This window comes from Pelodiscus sinensis, chromosome 8 (genome assembly GCF_052426305.1).
Source record: "Pelodiscus sinensis isolate ZL-2025 chromosome 8, ASM5242630v1, whole genome shotgun sequence".
Taxonomy (NCBI): domain Eukaryota; kingdom Metazoa; phylum Chordata; order Testudines; family Trionychidae; genus Pelodiscus; species Pelodiscus sinensis.
Window position 1 is genome coordinate 73,350,877 of NC_143059.1, and position 22,994 is coordinate 73,373,870.

General features: G+C 49.4%; 1 protein-coding gene across 2 annotated transcripts in view; it reads right to left on the minus strand.

Annotated features, from left to right (window-relative positions):
- Window positions 1–19,345, minus strand: part of FBXW4 (F-box and WD repeat domain containing 4) — a 93,635-nt gene extending 74,290 nt beyond the window's left edge. Inside the window, exon 1 of one of the 2 annotated variants that reach the window (XM_075934514.2) lies at window positions 19,019–19,345. In XM_075934514.2, coding sequence (XP_075790629.1) covers window positions 19,019–19,233 — 215 coding nt within the window. In that variant the 5' untranslated portion in view covers window positions 19,234–19,345. The remainder of the gene's footprint in view (window positions 1–19,018) is intronic. The other variant, XM_075934513.2, reaches the window with a different exon arrangement.
- Between the last annotated feature and the right edge of the window lie 3,649 nt (window positions 19,346–22,994).

Genomic DNA, 22,994 nt, shown 5'->3' on the forward strand with positions numbered 1-22,994 from the left:
GGGAAAACCAGCCCAGGCCGTATGCAGGCAGCATTGGAACCTTTGCCTCGCTTCTCCTAGCTTTAGTCCCACAGGAAAAAGGAGTTGCTCAAACAGGTAAGTGCAAGGCCATGAGAAACAGAGGAATGCTTCCGCCCTTGCTCTGTGCATTCCAGCCCTGGATTCACGAGCAAGGCCTCTCCAGACACGTGAGCGGTTACAGCACTACGTTTAGGGCAGTTATTTATTTCGGAGGGCATTTTTATTTTGTTTTTACTTCCCATGAGAGTGAGCAGCGGAGCCCAGAAAGTGTCAGCAAACTATGAAATGGACACGGAGGCATCTCCATTGTGCCCTGCAGCACCACCTGTCCTTCCAGCCCCAAACTCACTACCCTCCCCATCCCAAATTCTGCCAGCCACCTCTATCCTGATTCCCAGTACCCCTGCTACAGCACTCTGTGCTTCCCCACACAACTGTATAGGCACACCTCCTGCCTGCTCCACACAACCCTGCTACAAAATCCCCAGATAGGCTTCACCATGTACTTATAAACAGGAAGTCATCATGAAGCAGGTGTGTTTCTAGAGAGGCCTTGCCAGGATCGGTTCTTGACCCTATGCTATTTAGCATCTTTACCAGTGACCTGGAAGAAAATAAATTCAATATTGGTAACAAAGATTGGAGGAGTCATTAATAACGAAGAGGACCTGAGTCTGAGAGAGCAATATGGATCTTCTGGTAAACAGGCACAAGCAAACAACAGACGTTTTAATATAACCGAATGTCAAGTCATACATGTAGGAGAGGTCGTACTTCCAGCATGGCGGGACAAGCACTGTCTTGAGAAGCAGTGACTGAAAAAAGACTTTGGAGTGCTGATGGATAATCAGCTGACCACAAGTTCCTACTGCAACGTTCTGGTCAAAATGGCCAATGTGCCGTTGGATGCATAAACAGGGGAATCTCAAGTAGCAGAAGACAGTTAGTTTGCCGCTGTAATTGGGCAGTATGGAGATTGCTACTGGACTATTGTAGCACTTCTGTGTCCACACTTCAAGAGGAACTTGAAAAATTGGAGTGTGCTCAGAGAAAAGCCACAAGAAAGATTAAAGGATTGGAAACCAGACACTGTAGTGAGAGGCTCAAGGACCTATTTGGCATAACAAAGAGAAGGTTATGGGGTGACTTGATCACAATCTAGAAGTACCTTCATGGGGAATAGTAATTTGATAGAGAGCTCTTCAGCCTAGCAGAGAAAAAGTATAACACGATCTAATGCCTGGAGGTTGAAGCTAGATACATTCAAACTGGAAGCAAAGTGCAAGTTTTCAATGCAGAGGGTAATTAACAATTGGAACAGCTTACCAAGGGCTGTGGTGGATTCTCCATCACAGTTACTTTTTAAACACGACTGGATGTTTTTCTAAAAGCTTTGCTCTAGGAATTATTTTGGGGAAGATCTCTGGCCTGTGCAATACAAGATGATCTCAATGGGGCCCTAAATGTCCTCAGAAATGCCTCCCCGGGTATGGACGCAGATATCCACAGATCATTTTTGCAGATACCAATTTTATGTCACGCAGGGTTGAAACAACGGTCAAGTACATTTCAAAAACAACAGGGATGCCTTTACTATCCTTAAGATGGGACTTTCCAGACTTCGCAATATTGAGGTGAGGCAATTTCAGAGGCGCACAGACTGCCAGGTGTCCCTTACAAAAACAAAATCACTCTCAATCACAGCCCTTTTGGTCCAGATCCCCTTCCAAGCAAGAGCTAATGTACGGTTATGAATGTGAAGCAAACAACAATTGGGCATATGCCCCCACAAGGGGAAGCAAAACCACTTTGCCCATGCAAAGTTTCCATCCAAAGAGGAAAAGGCCAAGTTAGAAACCAAGGACGGACTTCTCAGGAAAACTGACTAATATTCTGCAAAGGCATTAATAGCACCTCCTGGAATTCCAAATTTACTCTCTCGCTATGAGTTTAGACAACTGTGAGATGATTCCTCTAACTACCAGCAGCACACATTAAAACAGACTATAAGCCAGTGGTGTCATCAAAGAGAAAGATTCAGCACCTGGAATCTAGCTAAAATTCTCCTGATTGTGTCCAAGGCAGAAAAGAATACCTGAGCCAGATTTAGCCATAACTAACTCTCCGACCATGAAAGCCAGCAGAGACAATTCAGAAGACAGAGGGAGCAGACCTGCCATTTTTATACAGCCACTTCTCCAACAACAGCTGTAACAGAGAAAAAATTCTGCTGCAGGAATATTAGACTGACTGCCACAGCCGATGGCATAGCCATGCATTGTACACACTGCCGGCCTAGACTCTGGGCATTACGGTATTCCAAGGGACACGGACTCTTCTTTTCATAATCTACCCTATGTTTGTTTTTTTACTGTCCCTTGCATCCCATATTAGTAGTAATTGCACTAGGGAAACTCTAGCAGAATCTCAGAAATGGGAAAAAAAGAGATAGAATAAAATAAAAAAAAAGATTCCACTCCCTACACCAGGCTGCAGAGAACTGAAAAGAGGTGCCAAACATATCAAATTATCGCAATCAAGAAGTTGCCATCAGGACAGCAACAGCCACCTGCATGTAACTGCATGAGAAAGCCAGTGGAGTTGGAAAACAACATGGTAGAACTTTAAAAAATGGCCAACATCTGGGGGTGCTTCAGAGGCCCTGCATTCCTTAAGAGGCTTGATTATCAGAGAAGGGCACTAGGATCTTTCTGAAAACCTCTCCCGCTTCACCAGGTCTCAAATCAGACATCCAAAAAAAAACCCCAAATCTCTAGTCACTTGTGGGTCTTTGCCACTATTTAATGTCATGATCCATATTTGAATCTATAAATAAATCTGACTTCATGCCAACTTTACAATCCCATCTCTCAAGTGTTTATATGCTAAGTCACTTTCCCTGTGTCCTGGAGGTCCTAGAATCCCAGAGCTGGTGGAGACCTCAGGAGTCATCAAGCCCAGCCCCCTGCCCAATGCAGGACCAACCCCAACTCAATCATCCCAGCCAGGGCTTTGTCAGGCCGGGTCTTAAACACCTCTAGGGATGGAGATTCCACCCCCATCCTAGGGAACCCAGCCCAGTGCCTCCCCACCCTCCCAGGGAAATAGCTTGTCCTAATAACCCACCTAGACCTCCCGCACTGCAACTTGAGCCCATTGCTCCTTGTTCTGTCATTTGTCACCACTGTGAACAGCCTCTCTCCAGCCTCTTTGGAACCTCCCTCCAGGGAATTGAAGGCTGCTCTCCAATCCCCCCTCACTCTTCTCTTCTGCAGACTAAATAAGTCCAAATCCCTCAGCCTCTCTGAGTAGGTCATGTGCTCCAGCCTTCTCATCATTTTGGTTGCCCTACACTGGACCCCCCCCTCCAATGCGTCCACATGCTTTCTGTAGTGGGGGCCCAGAACTGGACACAGTACTCCAGATGCGGCCTCACCAGCGCCGAATAAAAGGGAATAATCACTTCTCTAGATCTGCTGGAAATGCTTGTAGCCAAGAAGGCGAATTGCATATTGGGTGCAGTAGGAGGAGCATTATGAAAATGAAAGACAAACTGAAAGTCTCTCTGCAGTCCGAGGTAGTGATCAGAATATCCCTTTTAAGCACATGGTATTTGTGTTTCTCAGGGGCAGACAGCTACCAGCAACAATGGATGCAAGAGGAAGGAAGGAATCTTACCAGACAAGAACAAGTCCCCAGATTTCTGTAACCCCTCTCACCTATCCCAAAGCTGCCCTCCAGTCCAGTTCCCAAGAACTGATATTGTTTTTAAAATGACAGAGCACCCAGAAAAGATTAGCCACCTGTAAATAAACATCTCCTGTGGCTGTTAATGCATGTAGGAATCTCTAACCTGGCCCTGCGGCCTGGCCAGATTCTCTCTTTCCCAGCCTTCCTTCCATAGCCCGGGGCTCATTTTTCTCTCCTTTCCCCCCCTCCCCTTGTCTATGCTTTCCGGCACTTAGCCACCCTTAAAATTTGACTGCATTCCTGGGCATGTGACCCATTTTAACACAGCACCACACATACAGCTTTCGTCCCCAGGAAGCCTTCCACAGCGGGGACGTTTATGATCAGTAAAGCCAGGCCAGAGAAGACATTGAGAGCTTGCTTAGTTTGCCTTTCGTTCCCCCCAGCGCCAAGAAATAAGACCAGCCTGTGCAAAGAGAAGTTCCATTTTTAAAAGAGCTCTCGCAAGAGTCTGCAGGGCCGGAAAGTGCTCTGCATTCCTGATTTGACAGGCTGAGAAGTTAGGTCCCATCTAGCAGCCGCCTCATCACTTAGTACTCTCCCAGACAGAGTTTGGGCTCTGTGCCCACATTCAATTCCATTCATGATTCCGAAACACCTCCCCCCCCCCAGGTAGCATCGCCCCCGGGTACTGATTCTGTGTCACTAGTTCAGCCCATGCAAGATCTCGCACCCACACTGCCCCCACATGCAGACACCTCCACACAGCGTGCATGCAGAGTGCCCCCGTCCAACACACAGGCCTGCAGCGAGGAGAAACAGAGCTTGCTAGGTTCCTAGCAGGTCAATTACAGCTCAGAAGGATTCTCTATGCTATGGGGCTGGACACCCACCATAGCCCAGACCAAAGTGAGCTGGGAAGGGGGAGGTGCAAGAAAGGGTCACGTGCAATTAGTGCCTGCCACATGTGGCCTTTACTTAGCCCATGCTACTTGCAAGCTGCTTCAGCGAGTGGCTCTTGGTAGCAAGCAGTCATCCTCTCACGCTTGCCAACATTTCCTGTGTCAGAGACAATCTGCTTTGCTTTTTAAATACTATGATATCTGCCATTTAGTCCCGCTGCCCCTCTCCTGGATCCAGTGCATTTCGATGGAGCTGACAAGTGACTCTGTTTTACGTTTCAAGCATTTATATTTACCCAGAGCACAGAGGCAGCACAGAACACTGGAGACAGGAGTAGAATTAGAAGAGGGAGGCAGAACTGGAGCCTACTGCTTAGGTACAAAAGTACCCCGCTTAACACCAGACCCAGGAGTCAGCCCATGAAATTCACAGGCAGCAGGCAGAAAACAAAACAAAAAGAAGCATTTCTTCCCACAGCACCTGTGGTACTCATTGCCTGGGGATGCTATAAAGGCCAAGACTGTAATGGGGTTCTGTGACCGGTTCGGACGCTGGGACCCGCTTAGGACTGTCACTTAGTGTGCTGAAATACTATTGAGCCCATCCTCCTGCCCTCATGGACACTCCCCCAACTCTATGCTGCTTAACCAGGCCCTCAGGCCTCTTCCAACAGTGACGCAGAGACAGGGGCACAGCCCCCTGCAGTGTAATACAGAGACTGGCTCAGCTAAAGGGACTTGCCTTAGCACTCAAATGCACAGTCCCAATGGGACCTGAACCCCAGAGTAGGGATGTTAAATATCGGTTAATTGAATAGTTGAATATTTGAATAGTTGACTATTCTATAGTCCCCCGGGGTGGGGCTGGCAGCCAGTGCACTCCAGCATCACTCCTGAGAAAACCCTTGCCACTCCATGCTGCTGCATCTGTATCAGACACAGCAGCATGGGGTACCAGGCGGGTGCTGGTCCACGAGGGGAGCCAGTTTAAAAACCAGCTCCCCTTTTGGACCGGCTCTACCTGCCAGCCTATGCTGCTGCCTCTGCTAAAGAGGCAGCAGCACGGGATTGCAATGGCCCCTGTCCAGGAGACGTCTGAGCTCCTGGACCCGACGTGAGCCAGAACTAAGCTAGGCTGCCTGCCCGCCCGGCTCCTAATACACTTTAAATGCATAGCTGCAGCAGGGGTAGGTCCTGGACCTGTTGCAAGCCAGGACTGAGCTGGGCTGCTGGCCAGCCTGCTAAAAAATGTACTGGCAAGCAGGAAGGCAGGGGGGAGAACTGTGTGTAGTCTATAACATTAGCGAATTAGCTTTTGCTTATCGGTTAATCAACTACACTTTTACATCCATACCCCAGAGATATCTGCCTTCCTCTGTTTAAAGCCTTATGCAAGGTAAGTTCATAAGGATAAAGAGAGACATGCATGGCTGCTTCCCCCCCCCCCCCCCCCCCACTCCTCAGGTAACAATGATTTATGTCTGGTTTATTAATAAACAAAAACGATTCTATTAAGTATAAAAGGGGGGGTTATCGATCATAAGAGTTAGCAGACAGAACAAAGTAGGCTACTAAACAAAATAAAAACAGACCACGGGAGCCAAGCTTAATGCACTAAAGATACTAGTTACATGTAATAGCTCGTCCTAAGCGTTGGTCTAATAAGCTTCTTTCATAGACTAGAAAGCCTTCCAGTCTGGGCCCAATCCCCTCTCCTCCGATTCAGTTTCTGAAGTTTCCAGGAGTCATCGTGGGTAGAGTAGCCAGGGAGAACTGACAACTTAAATTACCACATTCCTCACCCTTAAATAGGATTTGCACAAGGAAGAGGGGTTCCAAAAAGGATGGAGAGCGGCTGTTCGCAGGGGCAGCAGATGACAGAACAAGAAGCAATGGTCTCAAGTTGCAGTGGGGGAGGTCTAGATTTGATATAAGGAAAAGCAATTTCCCTAGGAGGGTGGGGGAGCACTGGAATGGGTTCCCTAGGGAGGTGGTGAAATCTCCAACCTTAGAGGTTTTTAAGGGAGGCTTGACAGAGCCCTGGCTTGGATTGTTTAGTTGGGGTTGGCCTGCTTTGGGCAGGGGTTTGAACTAGATGGCCTCCTCCTAAGCTCCCGTTCAACCATATTCTTGTCTCTGCAAGAGCCCCGTCTCCATTCTTCACAGGAAAGCTAAACTTCATTGTCTCTGTGCTAAGCATGACTACATTAGTAACACAGGTTTATACTCCACATTCCTAACTGGATCCACCAAGCGGATGCATGCATACCAATGAGGAAATCATATTCAATAGAATATAACTTTCCAAGTGATGTCTCTCATGAGGTATTTTGCCTAAAGCATATACCAGTTGTGTCATATTCATATGCATATTTTCATAAAGCATATGGAGCGCCCCGTCACAGGTTCAAAACAGAATTGGGTAAGTTCCTGGAGGATAGGACAATCAATGGTTATTGGCCACGGTGGTCAGCGATGCAATCCCATACTCTGGGTGTCCCTGACCTCTGACTGCCACAAGCTGAACTGGACATCAGGGAATCAATCACTCCACGGTTTCCTGTTCAGTCCGTTCCTTCTGAAGCACCTGGCACTGGCTGAAGTTGGAAGACAGGATACTGGGCTAGATGAATACCATACTGCCTCTATCTAAATCCATGGTACACCCACATTCTGAACACTGTGTGCAGACCCAGTCCTCTCATCTCAAAAAAGAGATACTGGAATTGGAAAAGATTCAGAGAAGGGCAACAAAATGTATTAGGGGGATGGAACGGTTGTCACATGAGGAGAGATTAGTAAGGCTGGAACTTTAGAGCTTGGAAAAGAGATGATTAAGAAAGGATAAGATAGAGGGCTATACAATGGCTGGTGAGGAGAAAGTAAATAAAGAAGTGTAATTTACTCCTACAGCTAACACAAGAACCAGGGGTCACCCAACAAAATTCATAGGGAGGAGGTTTAAAACAAACAAAAGGAAGATTTTCTTCACACAGCCCACAGTCAACCTGTGGAACTCCTTGCAAGAAGATGTTGTGAAGGCCAGGACTTTAACAGGGTTCAGAAAGAAGCTAGATAACTTCAGGGGGGTCAGTGCTTATTAGCCAGGATGGGCAGGGATGATGTCCCTAGCCTCTGTTTGTCAGAGGCTGGAAATGGAAATGGATAACAGGAGAGGGATCACATGATGATTCCCTGTTCTGTTCACTCTCTCTGGGACACCTGGCCTTGGCATTGTTGGAAGACAGGACACTGGACTAGACAGACTTTTGGTCTGATTCAGTCTGGCTGTTCTTATAGACCACTGGTCTGATGCAGCATGACTGTTCTTATGTACCCTTTTTTTTAATATATATAATGGAGATATACCTATCTCCTAGAACTGGAAGGGACCTTAAAAGGTCATCAAGTCCAGTCCCCTGCCCTCACAGCAGGACCAAGTACCATCGCTGACAGATTTGCCCCAGATCCCTAAAGAGCCTCCTCAAGGATTGAACTCACAAGCCTGGGTTTAGCAGGCCAATGCTCAAACCACTGAGCAATCCCTCCCTGTCATCTTTGTAAACACCTGTACAATATAACAAAGACTAGACAGCATTAGCTTTCAAACGCTGGCAGGTACAAGTCTATATAAAACAAAGAGTAGTTTAAACCCCATCACTCTCTTGCATTCTCCACTGAAATAATGTCCTCTTTCTCCCTGCCAGCAACCCTCGGTGTTAAGAGTTACCCCCAACACATTTCAATGAAGCCAACACAGTTGTGAGCACCCGGACAACTCACTAAAAGCAGCTCTCAATTCTTTTCAAGAACACACAAGTTTGAAGGACAGTATTTCCTCATAATTCAAAAAAATGAAGATGCCTCATGTAGCATGCTAAGAGCATCCTTCTGCTGTGAACCCCTTCAACAATAATCAACTGACCTTCCCTAGGGACAACGGTTTCAGAAAACATTGATCAATAACGACTTTGGACCTTCATCAGTGTCACTGTATTATCAGATTAATTACATGCCTAATCCCATGGCATTTGAATGCACTAGTACTTCTAGCTGCAACAATGGGATGACACACATAAAAAACGTACACACCACTGGGCCAGTGCTGTAAGACAAGGAGAATGAGGTCTTTAGTTTGCTAATTATAAAGAGATCACAGCCCCAGGTGCAAAGGGTACATGGCCTTAGAACCAGGGGAACTGACTACAACTTATAAAACACAACCCATCAAAAGATCCCCGGGTGTCTTTATGAGCAGCCAACTAGAATAATGAACCCACTCCTCAAACTCTGAAGCTTCCTTTTTAGTATTTGACCACAGCAGCATCTTTCCTTCATCGGGTGTGTGGATAACTAAAAGCCCCACGTAAAGAGAAAAGCTTGTTGCTGGGTTACAAGAAAAAGAAAATGAACATTTCTTGTCGCCCACTAGATTTCCAGGATAATACAATCTTGACAAACCCACTATAAAAGATTTTCATTTCCCCCTTCTGACCTCACTTCCCACCCTACCAAAAGGTTAAATATTCTGCACAAGTTATGGATTTCCTCTCGTTCTTGGCAGAGTTACCAGAAGAAATACAATATTCCTTATGGGCCATGCTTCCCAGCTGCTGAAATGAGGAAATGGGTCAGTCCTTTCAGTACCACAGCCCCAGGTGATCCCAGGCCACCCCTGCTCTGGGCCCCCTCAAAAAAATATCACTCAGCCAAGAGGGAATAAGTTTCCGCCGAAGGCTTCCCTTCTAGCAGTGTTTGGTATGCCCAGGTTACCACACTTCTGCCGTCATGAAAGGTACTTATGCAACAAAAAGGTCTTCCAGGCTTTTACTGGGAGAGTCCTCCCAGTTTTGTGTCATTTCAGCATGATCTGAAATAACAGTACCTGTAAGAAAAGATACCTCCTTACAGAAGGTGTGATGGCCTCTAGCTTTTTTCCCCCATAGCATGGACTGGCCTTCCAATAACTCTCCAACGTGCTGGCCATTTTTGGTCACCAACTTCAACCTGCATGTGTGCAGTATGCAAAGATGCAGCAGTAGGTTGGCGACATTCCTCTTCTAGTGTTAAAGGAAATCCTGCCTTTGCTGTTTCTATTCTGAGCATAAGCAGAAAGCTTCCCTACACGGGCCATCACCTATCAGCCGCAAACCTAACTTGGAGGCACCATATGTAGGCAGGAGTGGGAGGTTCACTCTTTACAACCCATTCAGTCCTTGGCCCTCCAGCTGAGACTGCTAACAAGGAGACCAACTGTGTTTGTGAGATCTGGACACCTGTCCACTAGGAACTAGACTGAGACCAACCAAGCCATAGGCCACTAACAACCAAGCAAGAGAGAAGAACCGTTTATACTAGATGCCCTTGTTGATATCCTCAAGAAATCAGCTCTTCCAATAGAGGAATTCCACCGAAATCCCTGTAGTGCATGACCCAGCTTTAATTTCTGGTGGGGCCAATGTTTTCTTTTTTTCTATTTGACATGGATTCAAATAACTAAGACAGGTGACAATTCTGTAATGGAAGAGAGCAGCCCTAGAGACAACACGTTCGAAAAGGCAAGCAAGCAGCAACAGGCCAGAGGGCGTTTGCTGACAGATGCCACTAGATATGATCATCTCTCCACTCTATGTCCATCATTTATCACTATTATTATTAAATCTATATTAGCGTAGCGTCCAGAGGCCTTGGTCCGGATCAGGGCTGCGGGCTTGGTTCTGTACCTAAGTAAAGGTAGACATAGACCTGCACTCAGAGCTGCCTGCTATTTAATAAGCATCACTGAATCTGGATCTGGAGAGACATGTCCAGTCCATCTCCCTTCATGTGCAGACTGGTCCCTATTACACCAGCATAAAGTATGGCTGCAGAGTTAAAGCTGTAGCAAGATTTTTCCTTTGACAGGAGCTTAAACCCTCTTTAGAGGCTGCCTTAGACAAATACCTGAGAAGTACGTGAACGTGTGAAGGTATTTTCTGCAAGTCAACCAGCCCAACTAGTAAAGGAAATTCTTTTTAAAGGGTATTTTAAAAAAAATCTGAGTTGCTATATGTTCTATGAGACGGTGGGAACAGAGCCTTTAACTTGGGGCAATAGTGTGACACAGGTAGTTTTCCCTCTGAACAGTGGGCTTAGTCCTGGCTAATAAGTTCTGGGTACATTTTTTTAAGCCCTGATCTACAAAAAAGTTCCTCTTCCACTTCAGCCTGACGATCTTATGGAAAACAGTCTCAGAACATGCCCCACACCAGTGGAAGCAGTTTACTGACTGGGAAGCTATCCCAACAGATTTGTGAATTGTTCATTACTAGGTTTCAAGAGAGGAGGGAGAAGACAACAAGTAGCATTTTCTGCCTACTGTGAGTTTCAAGCACACATGCTTCTGGGCTCTGCTATACACTCCTCGCTGTAGCTTTTGTCTCCCTTCACTTCTGGATATAAAAGCCAGAAAAACTCTGCTTTACCAGTCGGAAGGCAGATAAAGAAGCTTTGCAACTCCACCCCCATCCCCAATGCCTCAGGAAGATGCCTCCTGCCACGAATGCAGTTTGCATTTCTACGGACGGATACTGTCGCTGATCAGCCATTTCCTGCTCTTGCAGGTGTTTGCAAGCAAACAAAAAAAAAGTAAAGTTAACTCTACTTTTATTAACTCACAGAAGCTATTAAATAAGATCTTTGCAAATGGCTGAAGACAATAAATATGTCCATGAAAAAATCTTATTATGCTAAACTGGAAAACAAGTGAAGTCTCCTAATGGGTACCAGTGGGGGAGGTGTAGGTTGGCTATTAGGAAAAACTATTTCCCTAGGAGGGTGGGGAAGCGCTGGGATGGGTTCCCTAGGGAGGGGGTGGGATCTCCATCCCAAGAGATTTTTAAGTCTCTGCTTGACAAAGCTCTGGCTGGGATGATTGAGTTGGGTTGGTCCTGCTTTGGGCAGTGGGCTGGACTCGATGACTCCTGAGGTCTCTCCCAGACCTAGGATTCTACGATTCTATTTCTCAGCTAAGGTTCTCTACATACAGTTACTAAGAGAGACTTTTACAGGATACACTAGCGGACACTTTTAACCACTTTTAACTTCTGGTTGTTAACGTAGGCTCTGACCCTGCAATGTATTGCGCCTGGGCAGACGGTGGTTATGTGCATGGAGGTGGACCCTGAATCCTTGGGCAGTAAGCTCTTAGGATTGTATTTTTACCGTGTTTGTACAGGAGCCAACACAATGGGACCACTATTCCACTTCAGGCCTCTACACGCTCCTGTAGACCAACCAGTTAAGTTGTAGTTCTGCAGAAAAGGACCTGGGGGTTACAGTGGATGAGAAGCCGGATATGAGTCAACAGTGTGCCCTTGTAGCCAAGAAGGCTAATGGCATATTAGGATGCATTAAGAGGAGCATTGCCAGCAGATCCAGAGATGTCATTATTCCCCTTTATTCGGCTTTGGTGAGGCCACATCTGGAGTATTGTGTCCAGTTCTGGGCCCCCCACTACAAAAAGGATGCGGAAGCATTGGAGAGGGTCCAGCGGAGGGCAACCAAAATGATTAGGGGGCTGGAGCATATGACCTACGAGGAGAGGCTGAGGGACTTGGGTTTGTTTAGTCTGCAGAAGCGAAGAGTGAGGGGGGATTTGATAGCAGCCTTCAACTTCCTGAAGGGAGGTTCCAAAGAGGATGGAGAGAGGCTGTTCTCAGTAGTGACAGATGGCAGAACAAGGAGCAATGGGCTCAACTTGTGGTGGGAGAGGTCCTGATTGGATATTAGGAAAAACTATTTTACTAGAAGGGTAGTGAAGCATTGGAATGGGTTACCTAGGGAAGTAGTGGCGTCTCCATCCCTAGAGGTATTTAAGTCTCGGCTTGACAAAGCCCTGGCCGGGTTGATTTAGATGGGATTGGTCCTGCCTAGAGCGAGGGGCTGGACTTGACGACCTTCTGGGGTCTCTTCCAGTTCTATGATTCTATAAGGGGATGGTTGGATGAAATAACATGATCTTGGTAACTAATTGACCATTCATTATCAGTTGGAAATAGGTCAATGGAGGGATGATAGGAGTTGCTATAGGGAACTTTCTGGGTGTCTGGCTGGTGAGTCTCGCCCACATGCTCAGGGTTTAGCTGATCACCATATTTGGGGTCGGGAAGGAATTTTCCTCCAGGGTAGATTGGCAGAGACCCTGGAGGTTTTTCGCCTTCCTCTGTAGCATTGGGCACAGATCACAGCTGAAGGACTCTCTGCATGTTGGGTCCTTCAAAGTATTTGAATGCTTCAATATCTTTGATATAGGTGAGAGGATTATTCTAAGAGGGGTGGTTGAGATTCTGTGGCCTGCACTGTGCAGGGGGTCAGACTAGATGATCATAATGGTCCCTTCTGACCTTAAAGTCTATGAATCTATGAATCTGTGATATCAATATAAATACAATCCTAAATTTCAGGTCTCATCCTGCAGCCACTGCACAAAGAAGGTGGGTCAATGGGAGTTGCCCTGCAGAGTCTGAAGGGTCACATTCCAGAACCATGCTTGCAGGTCAGAAAATTAAGATGCAAAATTTTTAAAATGTTTGTTTGCCTGCTGATTCACCAAGGGCCTGATTCAACAAAGCACTCATAAGAACAGCCAGACTGAGTTAGACCAATGGTCCACCTAGCCCAATGTCCTGTCTGCCCACAGTGGCCAACACCAGGTGCCCCAGTGGGAAGGAACAGACCATGGAGTCATCAAGTGATCCCTCCCCTGTCGCCCATTCCCAGGGTCTGACAAATAGAGGCTAGAGACACCATTCCTGCCCAGCCTGGCTAATAGCTATTAATGGACCTAACCTCTATGAATTTATCTAGTTCTTTTTTGAAACTTGTTATTCTTGGCTTCTAAACATCCCCTAGCAAAGAGTACCAGGGGTTGACTGTGCAATGTGTGAATACTTCCTTTTGTTGCTTTTAAATAAATGTTATGCACATTCTTAAGTATTTTCCTGAATCAGGCCCGAGAGTTCTTAATACACAATGGGTGTGAATTTTTTCTGGGATAATTTTATTAGGAACATTCTTCAAGAGAAATTAATTTATTTTTCCTCACTTGTGTGATTGAATCAACACACTGAGTATGAAACATCAGTTAAACACACATCTCTTCATTAGCTGTGTTTACCTGAGATGGGGTAGGTGAGGGATTGTTAATGTCACTTTACATTTTAACAATCACCAATGAGTATCAACAACAGATTGTGTGAAACAGTTAAAAGCTTAGATTAAAAGATATGGACTCAATCTGTGACTGAACCACTTTAGCAGGGTTTTTGTCTGAATATGTGCATGAACACAAATATCATGGGCACAGTCACCTTGAAATCTAGCTGTCAAAGAATGCATTTATGTCCATTTCAGTTGCTGCATCACCCCGCTGCCAATAGTTATGGTTTTACAAACACTTTAAAAAGAGCTGGGGGTGTCTTTCCCCTTGCTCTGAGAAAGATTCATACCACACTGAAACTGACAGCATAGTCACACTAAAAGAAAACTAAGCTTTGTTTTTCAGATATTTCAGGATGGGTTTTATCCTTAAAAGCTCACGATATAAAGTATGTGTTAGTCTGTAAAGTGCCACAGGACTGCTCGTCATTTTTATAGCAATCTTCAGTTATATATAAAGGTACAAAATTTTGAGACGTATCATTTTCAAGTTGGTCATCCTTAAGAAAATGAAGAGAAAAATAAATTCCCAAGGGGAGCATCTCATATTTCAGACCCAAATTTATTTCTATCCCACATATAGTTAACAGAGCTCTTTTATAACAAGTTATTTAACAGCAGAAATAATAAATCATAAAGCTAAAGCAAATGGGACTTCTATACCATGAAAAGAAAAAATAGCGCAGAATTGTACACGTCCCCACACTAGTATTTTTCTTGTGCTAATCTTTCAGGGACCAATCATTGGAGATCTCTCATATTTACTGGGAAGTGCACCAGCAGTCACAGCCTTCTTTCCCTACTAGACATAGTTGTGCAAACTCCCTCAGAACAGAATCCTTACTTTTAGGCAACGTTTCCATTGCTTCTCTAAAGAAAGTGATGGAAGCTCCGTTACTTATGTAATTTAAAAATGAACTGGCAGATCTCCAGAGAACAATCTTACATTAACCGGAGTGGGATGGGTAGACAAGACAGCTCAGCTATCTTTAAAAGTCTCAGCGGGATAACTTTAAACACAATGGCATAGTCTTCGGCACCTTATAGACTGACAAAAATACATGTATAGTGTCTTTGGTCTTTGTCACTGCTCCATTCAACTCATAAATAATGGTTTAGTTTAAACGCCTACTCTAATAGTTAAAATCACGACCAGCGAACCACTTACCAGGTTTCTTGCTAGAACTACCGAACTGCCATCAATCCTTATTTATACTCACTTGTTCCTATATCCCAAGTCTCAGGCTTCAAACCACACACAAAAAGACCAGGGGACAGACAGAGTACAAGTTTGACAACTGTGTAGCCCTGCTATGTGGAACATTTATGTCACCCTTTTGCTCCACAGTTCTTTACAGGATCGCTCTACACAGACACACCACCACTGAGGTGAAGGGAGGCAACTGGCTGGTGTACTGAGGTGTGGAGCAAAAGGGGTGACAAAAGCAACAGATGATGCTTTCTGGTTACAGTTAGCCAGCAGGGGCTGGAGCAGCCTGCTTGCTACCACATGCGGGGGAACCCTCCGGCCTGGCCAGAGCAGCCCCAGTCCGCAACAGATCCAGGCTGGGCACAGCCCGACACCATCCATGGCACAGCCAAGCCCACCGAACACAAGGGCTACTCTGCCCAGGCTGGAGCAGCTCCTACATGTAGCAGGAGCGGGCCACTCCAGCCCAGCCACCACCACCCTGGCCACCACCACCCCATTTAATTGGTTAACCGGTTAAACAATGTTTAACCAGTTACCTAATTAAATGGGATTTTACATCCCTAGCGTGGCGATTCTGGCAAAGAATGCTGATTCATTCTCACCCAAGAAGTGCTAGGAGGTCTTTAATCTCCACACAGAGCCAGCAGGATCCTGGCTTTTAGCTCCCATCCAGGAGATCTGCACATACCAGAAGCCAGAACACTCAGTTTATCTACCTGAAAATAGAGTAAAAGTGTAAACCTGCCCTTCCAGGTTTTTCAAGCCTGCTGTTTAGTCCACCTGATATTCCTTAAGGGTGCTGTATAAGCAGCTTGTAACGTCATCTGGTGCAGTGGTTTTTATCTTTTTTCATTTGTGAGCCCTAAAAAAATTCAAATGGAGGGGCAGCTACCTTTGGAAATCTTAGACAGTCTGTGGCTCCCCAATGGCTTCCATAAATTGAAAACCAGTGATCTGGTGTATTGTTCGTGACTGATTGTAAGTTCCCAAGGACGCCCTGTGACTCCATTTGTACAGCACTGATCACACTGTCAGCATCCAAACTGTACTTATAATGCAGAGGTATTTAAAGAGAGGTTTGAAAAGGATGCCCCAGAATTATCAAAGAAATTGTCCAACCTCCATCTAAGAGATCACCAAAAGCCCTGGAAGTTTATAAAGGTTCAAGCGCCCTTGCCCTCACTTGCAAACATCCTTCACTCATATCCTCCCCAGTCCCCAAACTTACTGAAGCTTTTTGTAGCTGTTTATTGGCCTGCATTCCACTGTGTTGCACCTGCTCTGCTGTATACCTGATCCCTCCTGCAGCCGAAGCAGCACTGCACCACCTTATTCTTAATGAAAAAATACAGAACTTCATTTCCTCAGAAGATAAAATAATATATCAGAGCAGACACACAGCTGCCCCACGGCCCTTACTCCTGCAGACTTCAAAGGGAACATTGCCTAAGCAAAGAGCGTGGTCCTGGCCTGTGATGGCTGAGTGGTTAAGGTGTTAAACATGAAAACCAACTGGGTTTCCCACACAGGTTTGTAACCCGCTCACAATGGCTGAGACTTTAATTCTATGGCATGCATTATACAAGAGGTCGGACTAGATGACCTAACAGTACCTTCTGATCTTAAAATCTATATGTGGGAACGTCCCACATGTCCAATGAGTCCCGCCCAGAGTCTAAGCTGGTTTGAGCCAATGGTGCTTGGATGTATTTTCGTTCAGGAAGGTTTTTATATAGATCAGTAGGAAAAGTTTTGTAAAGAAGTATGCTAATTTTTAAAGAAGTGTATTATATATCTGTGGGAGTCCAAAAAGTAATGAGGGAAGTAAATTAGAGGGGCAAGATGGGTGAAGTAATAACTTCTATAGGATCAACTTGTGCTGGTAAGAGACACAAGCTTTCAAGTGGACACAGATCTGAAGAAGAGGACTGCATGAGCACAAAAGCTTCTCTCTCTCTCTCTCTCCCCCTTCCCACAAAAGAAGTTGGTCCAATAAAAAATATTGCCCTATCCACCTTGTTTCTCTAATATCCTAGGACCAACATGGCTACAGCAACAATGCATACAAGACAAGTAAATGTCACATGCTTAAGACAGTGTTCCACACATTGTATAAGGAGCTTGATAGATTTTAAAGAGAAGCAGTAAACACTGTTTGGGCCCTCAGCAACCTAAGCCTGGATCCGGCAGGCTGTTTCATGTAAACAGACACCTGCACCCATGCAAAATGATACTAAAGATGGCTCTGCACAAAAAAGTTTGACAAATCCTAAAATGTGCTACAAACAAGAAAGAAAATAAAGTTCCTGCCCTGAAAAGTTTATAACTCATAAAACCCAATGGATCCCAGTGTAAAAGTCCTGAAGAGTCACTTCTTCTGTGATGGCCACAAATGGCAAGGTAATAATAAAATAAAAACTCAGATCTCTCTTGTGGGTTTCTCCAGGGCTGGCCCACAACATTTTGGCACCTGAGGCAGGGAGCTCAAATGACAATCCCATGCCCCCTTTTCTCCTCCCTGCCTCTTGTGCCCTCCTTCCTCCAGCACAGCACTCCACCACCTCTGTGCATCTAGAGCAGAGAGAATACATATGCACCAGCAGCAGACACAATTTTCTACACTCTGGGTCCTAGTGGGGCCTCCCTACAGTCTGGCACCTGAGGCGATGGCCTCAGTTCACCTCATGGTAAGGCCAGCCCTGGGTTTCTCAGTAGATACCGTTTTCCCTGTCCTTATGGGCCTGATCCAGCAAAACTACATGTGAGTAATTTCATGCGTACAAGTAATCCCATTTTCGACAAAGGAATATTTGCACAAGTAAAAGGTTACACAGAGTAAGCCCTTAAGGACAATTTGCAGGCAGAAGATAGGCAAGGAAATGAAATGAGCAGCATGTGAGACATGAAGATTTGTATGTAAACAAACAAGTGCCTTTACTGATCAAAATTACACTCGGGTTACTAAAAGCAAGAGAAGTCAAAAAAGATCCGTTTCCTATTACTGCACTTTGGTTTCTTTTTGCTTTTCTTTCAGTTTGGACAAAAATTAGTGTCGGCTTTGTATGCAGTCAGATTAATTTTTGCTCACATGTAGTTTTTAGTGCTGCAATGTTGGAGTTTCAAATACTTCTGTGGAATAGTTGTTTTTATTGTTATCTATTTGTATTACAGTAGCGCAATATAGGCCCCAACCAAGACACGAACCCCACAATGCAAAGGCCGTACCTAAAAGACCTTACCACCGACTCTCTAGAAGGGCTACCTGCATTCTAGTTTTCCCGCGTATCTTGGGTGTGGACACAGCTAGTTTTCACACCCCTTTGGAGCAAGTTTGCCTTGACAGCCTTCTGTGCGGTCAATTTCATGGCTGAATGACCCTTTCCCCAAGCACCAAGGAAGAGAGCGCGGGTTGTGTTTTGTTTGGAGGGAAGCGGGACTGTAAAACGCCGGCGGCATGGGCCGTCGCCAGGCGGGGAGCGCGTGTGGCCCGTCACGGCGGGACTATGGCGCATGCTGGCGCGGGTCCTGCCCACGACTGGGTCGGCCGTGCGGTCACCGACTTACCTGGGCGGGGGGGGGGGGGACCGTGTGCGGTGCACTGTGCGGGGGGCAGGACGCGCACCGGACCCTGAGGCGGGTCAGGGCAGGGAGGGGCGTTATGCTGGGCTGTACAGCGCCGAGCACGGGGCGGGGCCGCATGCACCCTCCCCCCATAGCGCTCAGCCCCCCTTAGCCATGGGGGGGCAGCTTGGCCAGGGGGCCAGTCACCCACAGGGCCACGCTCAGGCTCGCTACGGGGGGGGGGGGGGGTGGAGTCCCCCTCCCCCCGCTGTGGCCTGGGGCCCCTGGGCTGCCATAGCAACCGCGCCAGGCCCTAGCAACGCGCCAGGCCCCTAGCAACCGCGCCAGGCCCTAGCAACGCGCCAGGCCCCTAGCGACCAGCTAGGCCGCGGCGCCCCGGTTCCCCCCGGCCGGCGGCCCGGGCCGCGCTTACAGGTCGGCGCCGAGCTGCGTGAAGCCGGAGTTGAGGCAGCCGCGGGCGATGCGGCGCCACAGCGGGTCCCGCGCGGTGAAGGCCCGCAGCCGGCGGCAGGCCTGGCCCAGGCGGCCCAGCGCCCGCGCGTCCAGGTAGGAGCAGATGAGCAGCAGCAGCTCCTCGGGCAGGGCCCACAGCAGGGCGGGGCCCCGGGGGCTGCCCCCCCTCCCCATGGAGCAGCAGCCCCTGCCCCTCCTCCGCGGAGCCGGAGCTGCTGCTGCCGGGGAGGCCGGGGCCGCCGCTCGCGGTCACATGGGGCCGCCGCCCGCCCCTCCCCGCGCCAGGCCCGGCCGCCGCCCCGCGTCCCCAGCGCGGCGCCCGCCCGGGACCCTGCGAACAGCCAGGCCACGAAGGGCCCTCGGGCACCGCCCGCTGGGGCCAGCGCCCTCCCCCCCCCGGGTCACCAGCGCCCTTCCCTTCCCCCCCCCCGGGTCACCAGCGCCCTTCCCCCCCCCCCCCGGGGACACCAGCGCCCTTAACACCCCCCCCCCCCCGGGGTCACCAGCGCCCTTAACACCCCCCGGGGTCACCAGCGCCCTTCCCCTCCCCCCCCCCGGGGACACCAGCGCCCTTCCCCCCCCCCCTGGGGTCACCAGCGCCCTCCCCCTCCCCCCCCGGGGTCACCAGCGCCCTTCCCCTCCCCCCCCCGGGGACACCAGCGCCCTTAACACCCCCCCGGGTCACCAGCGCCCTTCCCTTCCCCCCCCCCGGGTCACCAGCACCCTTCCCTTCCCCCCCCCGGGTCACCAGCGCCCTTCCCTTCCCCCCCCCCGGGTCACCAGCGCCCTTCCCTTCCCCCCCCCCCGGGTCACCAGCGCCATTCCCCTCCCCCCCGGGTCACCAGCGCCCTTCCCCTCCCCCCCCCTCGGGTCACCAGCGCCCTTCCCCTCCCCCCCCCCGGGTCACCAGCGCCCTTCCCTTCCCCCCCTCCCCCGGGTCACCAGCGCCCTTCCCCTCCCCCCCCCCTCGGGTCACCAGCGCCCTTCCCCTCCCCCCCCCCGGGTCACCAGCGCCCTTCCCTTCCCCCCCTCCCCCGGGTCACCAGCGCCCTTCCCTTCCCCCCCTCCCCCGGGTCACCAGCGCCCTTCCCTTCCCCCCCTCCCCCGGGTCACCAGCGCCCTTCCCTTCCCCCCCCCCGGGTCACCAGCGCCCTTCCCCCCCCCCCCGGGTCACCAGCGCCCTTCCCCTCCCCCCCCCCCGGGTCACCAGCGCCCTCCCCCCCCCCCCCCGGGTCACCAGCGCCCTTCCCTCCCCCCCCCCGGGTCACCAGCGCCCTTCCCCTCCCCCCCCCCGGGTCACCAGCGCCATTCCCCTCCCCCCCCGGGTCACCAGCGCCCTTCCCTTCCCCCCCCCCGGGTCACCAGCGCCCTTCCCCTCCCCCCCCCGGGTCACCAGCGCCCTTCCCCTCCCCCCCCCGGGTCACCAGCGCCCTCCCCCCCCCGGGTCACCAGCGCCCTTCCCCTCCCCCCCCCCCGGGTCACCAGCGCCCTTCCCTTCCCCCCCCCCCCGGGTCACCAGCGCCCTTCCCCCCCCCCCCCCCGGGTCACCAGCGCCCTTCCCTCCCCCCCCCCCCCGGGTCACCAGCGCCCTTAACACCCCCCCCCGGGGTCACCAGCGCCCTTCCCCTTCCCCCCCCGGGGACACCAGCGCCCTTCCCCCCCCCCCCCCGGGTCACCAGCGCCCTCCCCCCCCCGGTCACCAGCGCCCTTCCCCTCCCCCCCCGGGGACACCAGCGCCCTTAAACCCCCCCCCCCGGGGTCACCAGCACCCTTCCCCCCCCCCGGGGTCACCAGCGCCCTTCCCCTCCCCCCCCCCCGGGGACACCAGCGCCCTTAACACCCCCCCCCCCGGGGTCACCAGCGCCCTTAAACCCCCCCCGGGGTCACCAGCACCCTTCCCCCCCCCGGGGTCACCAGCGCCCTTCCCCTCCCCCCCCCCGGGGACACCAGCGCCCTTAACCCCCCCCCGGGGTCACCAGCGCCCTTAAACCCCCCGGGGTCACCAGCGCCCTTCCCCCCCCCCCCCGGGGACACCAGCGCCCTTCCCCCCCCCCCCGGGGTCACCAGCGCCCTTAAACCCCCCCCCCCGGGGTCACCAGCGCCCTTCCCCTCCCCCCCCCCCCGGGGTCACCAGCGCCCTTCCCCTCCCCCACCGGGTCACCAGCGCCCTTCCCCTCCCCCCTCCGGGGTCACCAGCGCCCTTCCCCCCCCCCCGGGGTCACCAGCGCCCTTCCCCCCCCCCCCCGGGGTCACCAGCGCCCTTCCCCCCCCCCCCGGGGTCACCAGCGCCCTTAACACCCCCCCCCCCCCGGGTCACCAGCAGCATTAGTGACTCGGGCATCCAGACTAGGATCGCAGCCACATGGGTTCAGCAGAAACCCCGGGCACACTTGGCACGGCCTCCCCATCGGCATCCCATCTGACTTAGAAAACCCTGGGCACACTTGACATGGCATCCCCCGTGACAGCCTATCTGAGTTAGAAAATCCCGAGCAGTTCTATTGTGTCCATTTGTTTCCCGAACAGAAAGGTCAAATACTGGACTGTCCAGTTCAAAACCGGACACCTGGCAACCGTAAGGGGGTGTTGCCCATGAAAGCTCCTGCTAGTCCATATGTTAGTCTCTAAAGTGCCGCAGGACTACTCCTTTTTAAAGTTACAGACTAACGCAGCGATGACCACTCTGAAACATTAATAACCAAGCCCATAGCGCCATCCTGCAGGAGCCCAGCGTGATGGGCACATGGATTGCTCCTGACCCAATGTGCAAACACACTGGAGCAAGAATATATTACTATTTTGTATCAGTTTACTAATATGATATGTTCTCATAACATCTTCTGCCCTACAAGAGTCTGGAGCATTTTATAGAGGGAAGGATCCTAACACTCATGTGCAGCTCCACTCTCCCCACTGGGGTAGATAAATAAGAATCTAACAGCCTCATACAAAAGCCCATAGCATGGTCTGTCTACCCAGAATGCTGTGTACAAGGATTGCTTACCAATCACTGAACTCCAGCTATACCCCACAGTTAAGTAGGCAAGTAATTATTAATTAATATCATATGATGACTACAGACAAGTGACTATAAGTAAAGGCCTTTATTCAACACTTTATTCAACATATCAGTGCTTTTCTGGATTGAGACCCAAATGTTGAATAAAGGCCAATATTCAAGCAGTCTTACTGACTGAATTAACTGATCAGGATAACTTGCATACAAGAGTTTTAAAGGAGCTGGCTGGGGTTGCTATCGGGAGCATTAATGTTGCTTTTTATGTCTTAGAACATTGAGGAAATGGAAAAAAGGAAACAGCCTGTTTACTTTTTCTAATTTTTTGAAAAAATATCTGCAGTGATTCAGGCCCATCAGCCTAACTGATCCCAGGCAAAATAAAGGAGTGACTGATAAAAGGCTCAACTAATAAAGAATTAAAATAAGGTGATATAATAAATGCCCATTAACATGGGTTTCTGGAAAATAATCTTATCAAACTAACTTGATTGATAAAGATAACACAGCTGATGTAATATTCTTAAGCTTCAGAGGGGGAGCCGAGTTAGTCTGTAACTGACTTAAAATAACAACAAATAGTTTAGTAGCACCTTAAAGACTAACAAACATGTAGATGGTATCATGAGCTTTCATGAGCACAGCCCATTTCTTCAGCTGACAGGAGTGTTGGCAGTCCAGATCCAAGAATAAATAAGGGAAGGGAAAAAAATGGAAGGGAGGAAAACGAACACTTTAATCTTCCTGTATACTCATTATTCTTAGACTTCCATAAGGGATTTGAGTTAGGGCTCTACATCATTTTTGGTTAAGAAACTAGAATGATGCAAAATCAACATGACATATTAAATGGATTAAAAACAAGCTAACTGATACATGTCAAAACATAACTATAAATGACAATACATCATTGAGCAGG